The sequence below is a fragment of the Plectropomus leopardus genome, chromosome 3 (assembly GCF_008729295.1).
Source record: "Plectropomus leopardus isolate mb chromosome 3, YSFRI_Pleo_2.0, whole genome shotgun sequence".
NCBI classification, from domain to species: Eukaryota; Metazoa; Chordata; class Actinopteri; order Perciformes; family Serranidae; genus Plectropomus; species Plectropomus leopardus.
In genome coordinates this window covers 30,512,499-30,521,664 of record NC_056465.1, presented here as the reverse complement: position 1 = coordinate 30,521,664, position 9,166 = coordinate 30,512,499, and the positions used below count along the sequence as shown (strand labels likewise).

The window sequence follows — 9,166 nt, the reverse complement described above, 5'->3', positions numbered from 1 at the left end:
CAGAGATCTCTTCATTTACAAAACAAACAGACCCAGTGATTAAAAAACAAGTAAAATACTGAAAAAAGCAGTTTCATGTTACAAATGAGTGTTTTCTCCAATGCCGTTTGGTAAGTCCGCAGATGGGCTGCTAAGCCCAGCATCTGCTTATGTGTGCTCACCTTTTCTCTGATAACTTAAGCTCCAGATGTTCAGCAGGTTTTTTTACTGCAAGCTGATTTATCCGCAGATTTTTCTTCCACTCCAAAGCAACTCTGTGATATACACCTGTAAAAACACTGATTAAAGCCATTTCACAATGAAAAAAAAAAAAGATGTTTTTCTGATGCTGTTCATCGCGGAGGAGCTGTGACATTGCAATCTCCTTCCCCGAGGACCTGCTCCCTATAAAAAGCTCATTCTAAGGTAACAAAAATATTTTTCTTGTTTCTCTAGTGTATAATCACTTGAAAATACTTATTATATAATATGCTATTTCTGCCAATATAGCCCCCTAAATCCTACACACTGGACCTTTAAATCCTATCCCCCTTTTGATCACAAACAAACGTCACTCTACTTTGAGGTCTTTCAACAGCCCTGCGATGTCTATGTGCGGGCTGCTGCTGGTTTCAGTCCTGTTTGAGCACAGTGCGCTCTGCAGACTCTTGCCTGCTTGGTTCAGGGTCTGGAGGATGCCAGCAGCGTCCGATGTTTCTTTTTCTCCACGAGTGCACAAAAGGACCTCGTTGACCTCCCCTTCAATCTTCCTGGAGAGGATGCTGGGAAAACACGGCACTTACACGTTCCAACACGCTTTTCCTTAAGACTGAGTCACGGCATACAAGATTGAGCATGAATACACCTGGTGCAATGACATGGAGAGACAGACAAGAAGAGTTAAGATTACATGTAGAAGAAGACACACTGCTATGGTGAAATACTGTAAACAAACTGTTTATCAACACTTGTATGCATAGTTACTAGACTGCAGATTGCAACCAGCTGAAACTTCTTCTGGTTATAAATCCTTCAGCATTCATTGTTCAAGAGGTTTTTAAACAGAAGCCAAATTATCTGCTGAGGTCTCTTCTTCTCCAAAACAAACAAACCCAGTGATTTAAAACAGTGAAAACACTGAATAAAGCAGTTTCATGAAACAAAAATCTGTTTTTCCAACACTGCTTGACACGGAGGGGCTGCTAACAACAGTTGCTGATGCAAAAATGCCAATGACCCTATCTACAGCCAGTGTTTGGTTTGTCCGATCTGGTCTATTGTAGAAACACTGTACTTGTTATGATATTTCTGCCAATATATCCCACCTAAATCCTACAAACTGGCTCTGCAAATACATTTATTGTCATTATTTCACAAAAAAGGAAAGAGAGACACATTGTTAAAAAAAAAAGCAGTACCTCTGGCAGTTAGCAGGTTGCTGACTTTCTGGAGGATCGAGGTTTCTACAAAGGCAGCGGGAGGACAGCTCATACCCACAGTACTGTCTTTACTGTCTACATCGAACATGATGGCGTCAAACAAATGACCACCTACAGAGGATAAAAAAGACAGTCACTTTTCGGTTAAGTATTCACTTATAAAGTCATTACTTGTGAACTGCCCTCTCTTGGACTCCACTAACCCTTTTCTCCAGGGCACAGATTCGTTCGAGTCCGTCCCCAATAGTAACAGTCAAACGATCATCTGGTCGGAACCCGAACCATTCCTTCGCCACTTGCAACACAGCAGGGTCCAGTTCTACAACCTCGACAGTAACATTGGGCACAAAATCTCGTAGGAACTGAGGCAGGCCTCCTCCACCAAGCCCCACCAGGAGGACTGACACTGCGACACCTATGAATGAAGAGAATGGAGGAAAAAGAGACAAGTAAAGCTCAATCAAGTGTGATATTTTATGCAAGACATTCCCCTTCCACGCCTTCCTCCTGCCATTCTCCTCTGCAACCTCAACAAGCCCGTACAAAACGTGTGCGAGCTGACCTTTGTTCTGTGGCGTGCCCACCCCGAGCATGGTGAGGCCAGCCACCATAACTTCATGGTGAGCGCAGCAGAGGAAGCCGCTGTCCACTGACAGAGAGGCGGTGGATGTTGTCGGAGGAGCTGTTGGCTTGACTTTCCTTTTGGTTTTCTTCTTGTGACTTGATGCTGCAGGGACATACAGACAGGTGACAAATTAGAGGAAAACCTAAATTAAGTGTCTCAGAAAGGTGTCTGACTACACAACGCATGCTCACTCAGGACGCGCACAACCGACGCGCGAAATCAATGCTGGGGACACATGGCAGCCATCACGTGTGTGGTTAACAGCAACTATACCTTCGGTCTTAGTTTGATGGATGTCTGTTCATTTAATTTAACATGTTCATGCATTGATGGTGTTCCTAAATTTGTAAATATATTGTTTATCTTTAAAAAAAAACACAACAAATTACAGTGAACAAGGATAAAAAAAAATCACCAGTATTTGGAGAGACGAGACGACTCTCTGACTGAACGAGGAAAGCAGCATTAGCCAGGAAAACGAGTCTCCGATACAGTTCTCCGTCTTCTCCTCTGACATTCTCCACACAGTATTCCCCGCTCAGCTCACTCACACCCTGGCTCACCTCCTCTCGCCAACCCAGGCTACCTCCAACTGACAGAAAACGGCACCTGAATATGAACAGAGAGCTCAAATGATTACACTGATGTACATTTTTGTTACAGCAAAGGATTCTTAAAGGACTGTTTATGTGTGTTTACCTGCTGGTTGGCCGGCATACCCGGGGGAGCCAAGTCCATCACCATCGGTGAGAGTTCTGCCTGAACGGCCTGCATGTCTGTGTACTCCTGATTCCTGTGCATCGCCACAATAACCAGCCGCCGAAAGTTGGCGCTGGCTGCCAGCTGCCTTCGGCCCTCGCTGGAGCAATAGAGCCACGCTGTCTCACTGCCCTGAGGCACTAACAGGATCCGCAAAGAGGGAAAAATCAGCACAGAAAAAAAAAAACACAAGCACTGACATACACAGAGGGGCAGAAACATAAGCAGGAGAGCTTACCAATGAAAATAGCAAATTGGTTTGATCTTGGCACCTTGGCACCTGGAGCACTATCTTGAACTGTAAGAGTGTATCTGGGGAGGCCCGGTCTTGGTGTGGCAGAGCGTGAGGGAGAGGTTCGAGCTGGCGTCTGTGCTTGTGCGGAGCCTTTTTTTCAAGACAGAGTAAGCCTGTTGCTCCCTCACTGCCGACAACAACTCTGCTACCTGTGTGAGACGAGCCGGGGCTCCATCTTCCCCGAGACACATCTCCAGAATGGGCATGGGCATAGGCTGACGAAACTTGGTGCAGACCAGAACAAAGACGGGCAGAGCAAAGGAGTCCTCTTCTTTCCCGCTCTCCTCCTGCAGGCAGTGGAGCCTCACAGCCCACCCCAGCTGAACAAAGTGCTCCACGGCTAACTTGATCACACTCTCCTGAGCCAACGTCACACACACATACCGGCCGCCGACACTCAGCACACGGCCCACCTGCAGACACACAAAAAAAACCTGCTGTGATGAGAATGCAAAGACGTAGGTTGATGAGTCTACTGGATGAGGAAAAAACATTATCAGTGTACACTCTGACCCACTGGTCTCTCACCTCAGTGAGCATGTTCCTGGCCAGTGCGCCTTCTTCTTCTGATGCCATGGCATCCAGCGTGCCTTTGTCCAGAGCAGCCTGGGTAGCTTGCGTCCTCATACGGAGTTTGTGTAGCATCAACCTGCTGGAAGGTCAGGTCTGGTCGGCGCTGAGCGTTTCGCTGGTTCATATGCGCCACCACCGTCTCACTGATGTCAATATTTGTTAGATTTTTGTAGCCGACATCATACATCTGTTCACTAAGCTCAGAGTTTCCACAACCGACCACCAACACCTGAAGGACAGAAATACTAAAGTTATTATAATATTTGAAGTGGTATAAAGTAACTAAGCACAATGAGACACTTTGTAGAATCAAATTTAATTGCAAAACACAATGCTCTACTAAAATATGATGCCTTTTTAAAGATCTAACTACCAAACAGTTCATTAAGTAAATCAAATTGGCTTCACCTAGAACATAAAGAGCTGTAAAATGCTTCTTACAACTCCCATTATTAGTGAAGTAGTATTAGCAATCCAGTAACATAAGAAATAATAACACTGACAGAAGCCATTTTTGCATAACGACTACTTGTGATACTTAAAGATGCCATATTCTAAAAAGTTAGATTTTAATTTTGTCTTTTTAATTATAAAAACAGGTATTGGATGAAATGCAATGAAGTGCAGAGATGCCAAGAGAACAGGGGCACATTCAATCTCAAAACGGTTGTACATCGTTTTACTGTGGTTTTCAGATTGAAATTTGAACAAAACACTGTAAAATTAAAAGGCAGTGCACCTGCATAGCACAGCAGGGTGTTCAACGCAATGACATGTTTTACAACATTTTTGTCAGGGGGCTAAATAACAATGATGTAAAAGACCTGGAAACACTGACCATTTAGAGCAGAGTGGGCTTTTTTGGGAGGTGATCTTAAAAACACAGGTGCCAAAATAGAGTTTCAGGTGGATACAGGTATATTTAGACAGACATTATAAGAAAAAAGGGTATTTTGAATATTTAAAGCATGTAAAGATGTTCTAATAGAAACCAAAAAATAAAATTTTAACCCTAAAAATGAGCATCATATGGGACATTTAAAGTACATCCAAGCTGATACACACTAGTTTTTACTTAAGATCTTATATGCAGGACTTTTTCTGTGTTTTTACAATATTGTATTTGACACTTGCATACTTCTTTCTAGCACCGTTATATTAGATATATGATTAGCTAATATACACACATACAAATGAATGAAAATAGTATATTAGGCAAACTGTCAACACAACTGGATTATGCTGTGTCATAGTGACACTTATATATAGCCACTGAATCACACGGGCACTTTGTGTGTCGCTTTATCCCTGCATATTATTAACTCCAGTTTTCTCACCTTATCCTGGACTTTGATGTATTTGTGCAGCACGCCGCAGAGTTTGTTGTAGTCTCCATACCATTCAAAAGCTTTCTCTCCACGCTTCTTAAAAAAAAAACCTCTCCCAGTACTCCGCGGAGCTGAACTCCTCGGCAGTTCGGGGTAACAGACTCATTGTCGGCTAAAATAGTCCAAAACGTCTCAGCTTAGTCTGTTGACAGCCACCTGTCCACATGGCAGTCCAAACTCTTCAAGCCGGACAACATTGCTGGCTGTACTGCTCGCTGATTGGAGGATTTATATGAAGGCGGGGCTACATACTGCTCGGTGATTCGCTGACGCTCTCAGCGACGGTTCTTATTGGCTGCTGCTGAGTCGGAAACATTCGGTCCGGTATTGTTAGTCCTCCGGGTGTTATTCAACATGGCTGTGCCTGCTGGAAGATCTGTAGTCTTCGTGACTGGAAATGCAAAAAAACTCGAAGAGGTAAGACTCAAATATTCAAAATTTTAACAGATGGGCTGTTTACAGTCGTGCTGTCCCATCTTCAACCAGGACACTTGTACAATTATTGTCTTTATGCTGCTCCGGGTGTTTTTGGCGAAATATAGTCAGTGAATACGAGCTGTAATATAATCCGTAAATCTTTGTTTGATTATGACATAAAATAAATATGCTGGATTCTCTTTTTTGTCTCATCCATCAGGTCATTCAGATCCTAGGGGACAAGTTTCCCTACAAACTGGTGTCAAAAAAGATTGACTGTAAGTATCAGCATGAAGATTACCAATAGAGTAAATACAGAAATGTAACATTAAAGGGGCAAAATCAAAACATACATATTTTCCTTTTATACATGTATGAGTATTTATCAGTCTAGATTGTTTTGATGTGAGTTGTAGAGTGCTGGAGATATAAGCTGTAATATTTGTGATATATTTTTATTTATATTGTTTATTACGTGTATTGTGAGATTTTATCAAACGTTATTAATTTAGTACTATAACTGCCTTTTGAGGTCTGCCTGTTTCATCATTTTTATTTGCTTTATTCTTGTTGACCTTATTTTATACTCGTTTTTGTTCATGCCTTTTTGTTGGACTTTTTATTGGCATATTTGTTGATGTTTATTTTATTATTCCCTGAGTTCCTTTCTTTGCTTTGTCTGTCAAAGCACTTTGTTAACAACTGTTTTTAAAGGTTCTATATGAATACATTATTATTATTATTATTATTATTAAGATGTCTGCCTTCTCTCCAGTAATTTATTTATTAATCTAGATTGTTTTAGTGTGAGTTGCAGAGTGTTGGAGATGTCTACCTTCTCACCAATGTAATGGAACTAGATGTTACTGGTGCTAAAAATCAGCCCAGAAAACTACATTTAGAAACTCAACAGCAATATCTCTTTCTAGAAACCATGACCTGGTTACTCAAGATAATCCACAGACTTTGCTGTGAGCAGTTTCATGAAATAACTATTTTCTTGGGGTTCCCACGGTCATGGAAAACCTGGAAAAGTCACATTTTCCATGCCTGGAAAAGTAATGGAATTAGTGAAAACCATTGAAAGTTTTGGTAAAGTTGTGGTATATTGTTTTGTAATGAAATGTTTGCATTAATCTTACATTGATAACCTTCCACATAACAGTAACACAGCAATTTATTTTCTGGAGCTGAAAATAATGTTGTATCTCTGCCTTTATGTATGCCAACTCGCTGAATTATGTTCGAATAGAGTTTCAATCCGATATGTTTGAAAAACACCGGTTAAGTGGGATAAAAAAAAATTAGTTTGGATCCTCAAAAAGTCTTGGGAAAGATACACTTTTAAATTGTGCTCACATTGCACACAACACCTGTTGCACTCACCCCATAATAGTAGTTTGGTATAAAGAAAATAGTTCCTACACGAAACTGCTCACAACAAGATCTGTGGATTATCTTAAGTAATTTGCTCATGTTTTCTGGAAAGAGACATTGCTGTTGAGTTTTTTAAATGTATTTTTTGGCCTGTTAGCTCCACAAGCTGATCTAGCTCTATTATACTGGGGAGAAGGCAGACATCTCTACAGCTGATATCTCCAACGCTCTGCAACTCACACTAAAACAATCTAGATGAATAAATAGCACTACATGTAAGAGGAAAAATATGTATTTTTGATTTTGGGGTGAACTGTCCCTTTAATCACCTAACTATTTCTGTGTCCAGTGCCTGAATATCAAGGAGAGCCAGATGACATTTCCATACAGAAGTGTAAGGAGGCTGCACGGCAGGTACAGTAACTGCACTGTCATGCAGGTAAATATTCTGTTTATTAATGCTGAATGATTTATGTATTTTGGGTGTTTTTTTCACCCTCAGATTGACGGGCCGGTCATAGTGGAGGACACCTGTCTGTGTTTCAATGCTTTGGGAGGCCTGCCTGGTCCTTACATGTTAGTATAATAACTTTAACATCTGTTAAACCATTAATCTCTATAATAATGGTACTCAACAATGATAATTACACCTACACTTTGTTTTTGTAGAAAATGGTTCCTGGATAAACTCAAGCCAGAAGGTAAGTGTGGTGATAAATGAGACACACTTGAGATATTTTAACAGAGACGTTTAAATCATCTCAGATCTTGTATATTTTGTTTAGGCTTGTACAAACTCTTAGCCGGGTTTGAAGATAAATCGGCGTGGGCTCTCTGCACTTTTGCTTTCTCTGCTGGGAAAAATGAACCAGTCGAGCTCTTCAGAGGGAAAACAGAGGTCAGAGTCTCTCTCAAACTGCCTTCATGTTTGGAAGGTTTTTTTGTTTGTTTGTTTAAATTTTCTGTTCACTGTTTCTTCTTAAAGGGGCAAATCGTGGAGCCAAGAGGACCTCGAGATTTTGGATGGGATCCTTGTTTCCAGCCTGACGGTTATGACAAAACGTAAGCTTGATATCACCTGTTTTCACCAGAAGGGGGAGGCAGAGGTCAACAAACTGAACTTTACAGTTTGGAGGTTTGTTGCAGATTAAGGTTGCAGATAAAGATTATGTTCATTGTCAGATAATCTGTTTATTATTTTCTCGATTAAATAATAAGTTGTTTGGACTATAAAATGTCAGAAAATGGTAAAAAAAAAATGAAGATCGGTGTTTTCCAAACCCCAAGATGATGTTCTCAAATTCAAATCAATAAAAAATATAGTATAAAGCAAATTTAAAACTACATATAAACTACATAACAGTAAGGTGCAAATATGAGAACTGGCCCATAATGAGGTCCAAAATATAAAATATAAAAACTGGCTAACGGTAGGTAGAAAATACAGAACTAGGCAACTTTAAGGTGCAAATAGGTGACGTGTACAACGCAGAAAATGACAAATATATAGAATGACACAATAAGGATTTGTTCATACAACAATCCTATTCACCTTATGCATTAGGGATTATGTATCAGTATTTTGCAAAGCATGAAAGCCAATCCAATCTGACTTTGACTGCTTGCTTCTCCTCTGCAGTTATGCTGAACTGCCCAAAGAGGTGAAGAATACGATCTCTCACCGATACCGGGCGCTTGCTGCCATGTCGGAGCACTTCTGTCAAACCAACAATACCTCGCCACAGGTCAAGAAGAAGAAGCAGGGAGATTAAAGAGTCGTTTGTCAGCCAACTTCAGCATCTGAATCTGGAGCAAACTGCCCAAAGCTCAAGTCATGTTTGATAGTTGTGTGAAAAGGTATGGCAGATAGCAGCTTTGTGATCCCTTGTAGAATCTGAGGCAGAAAATGTGCTGCATAATGTCGTTTTCTCTTTTTAATAAACTTATTTTTTAAACAAATTCCCTTTTTGTTATTCTATGTGACAGTTACTCCATGTCAGTGTTTTGAATGTTCAGGAATGGAGTAAAAATATCCTCCAGATAAAGTGGGCAGATAGCAGAAATTGTTGCAAGACTTTTTCTTTGTTCCACAGTGGGTACTCAAAGACCTTTCGAGTTTCTGCTACGAAACGCACACTTGGAGAAGAGCATAAATTATAAAAAAGAGCAGCTTCGGGATCCTGATGAGAGCAGCAGACCGCTCAGAGGCCGAGACTGGCCCCTGGAGCTGGCGAGGGAAAGATGTTAGGACTGGAGTCCTGAGAGAGCGGGGTGTGTGGGAGTTCAGTGCAAACGCAACAGTGATAACAGGGGA

General features: G+C 41.0%; 2 protein-coding genes across 2 annotated transcripts; one reads left to right on the top strand and one right to left on the bottom strand.

Moving 5' to 3' along the window:
- Positions 1–447: 447 nt before the first annotated feature.
- Positions 448–5,232, bottom strand: mettl13 (methyltransferase 13, eEF1A lysine and N-terminal methyltransferase). Its single transcript, XM_042483946.1, is given in 13 exon segments — positions 448–769; positions 771–844; positions 1,398–1,529; positions 1,618–1,833; positions 1,981–2,145; positions 2,459–2,652; positions 2,726–2,942; positions 3,041–3,125; positions 3,127–3,510; positions 3,626–3,706; positions 3,708–3,899; positions 5,008–5,106; positions 5,108–5,232. Coding segments are annotated over 13 exon segments (2,115 nt in total). The 5' UTR covers positions 5,165–5,232; the 3' UTR covers positions 448–550.
- Positions 5,233–5,323: 91 nt separating this feature from the next.
- itpa (inosine triphosphatase (nucleoside triphosphate pyrophosphatase)) lies at positions 5,324–8,811 on the top strand. The gene is made up of 8 exons (XM_042483907.1): positions 5,324–5,475; positions 5,696–5,753; positions 7,202–7,266; positions 7,355–7,428; positions 7,522–7,553; positions 7,638–7,750; positions 7,838–7,914; positions 8,492–8,811. The coding sequence occupies exons 1-8, from the start codon at positions 5,413–5,415 to the stop codon at positions 8,622–8,624; spliced, it is 615 nt and encodes a 204-aa protein (XP_042339841.1). The 5' UTR covers positions 5,324–5,412; the 3' UTR covers positions 8,625–8,811.
- The last annotated feature ends 355 nt before the right edge of the window (positions 8,812–9,166 follow it).

Excerpts from the sequence above, each read along its gene's own strand:
- itpa (XM_042483907.1), top strand. The coding sequence starts at position 5,413 with ATGGCTGTGCCTGCTGGAAGATCTGTAGTCTTCGTGACTGGAAATGCA. Across the intron at positions 7,554-7,637 it reads GGATAAACTCAAGCCAGAAG|GCTTGTACAAACTCTTAGCC; the intron begins GTAAGTGTGGTG and ends TATTTTGTTTAG. Across the intron at positions 7,751-7,837 it reads TCTTCAGAGGGAAAACAGAG|GGGCAAATCGTGGAGCCAAG; the intron begins GTCAGAGTCTCT and ends TTCTTCTTAAAG.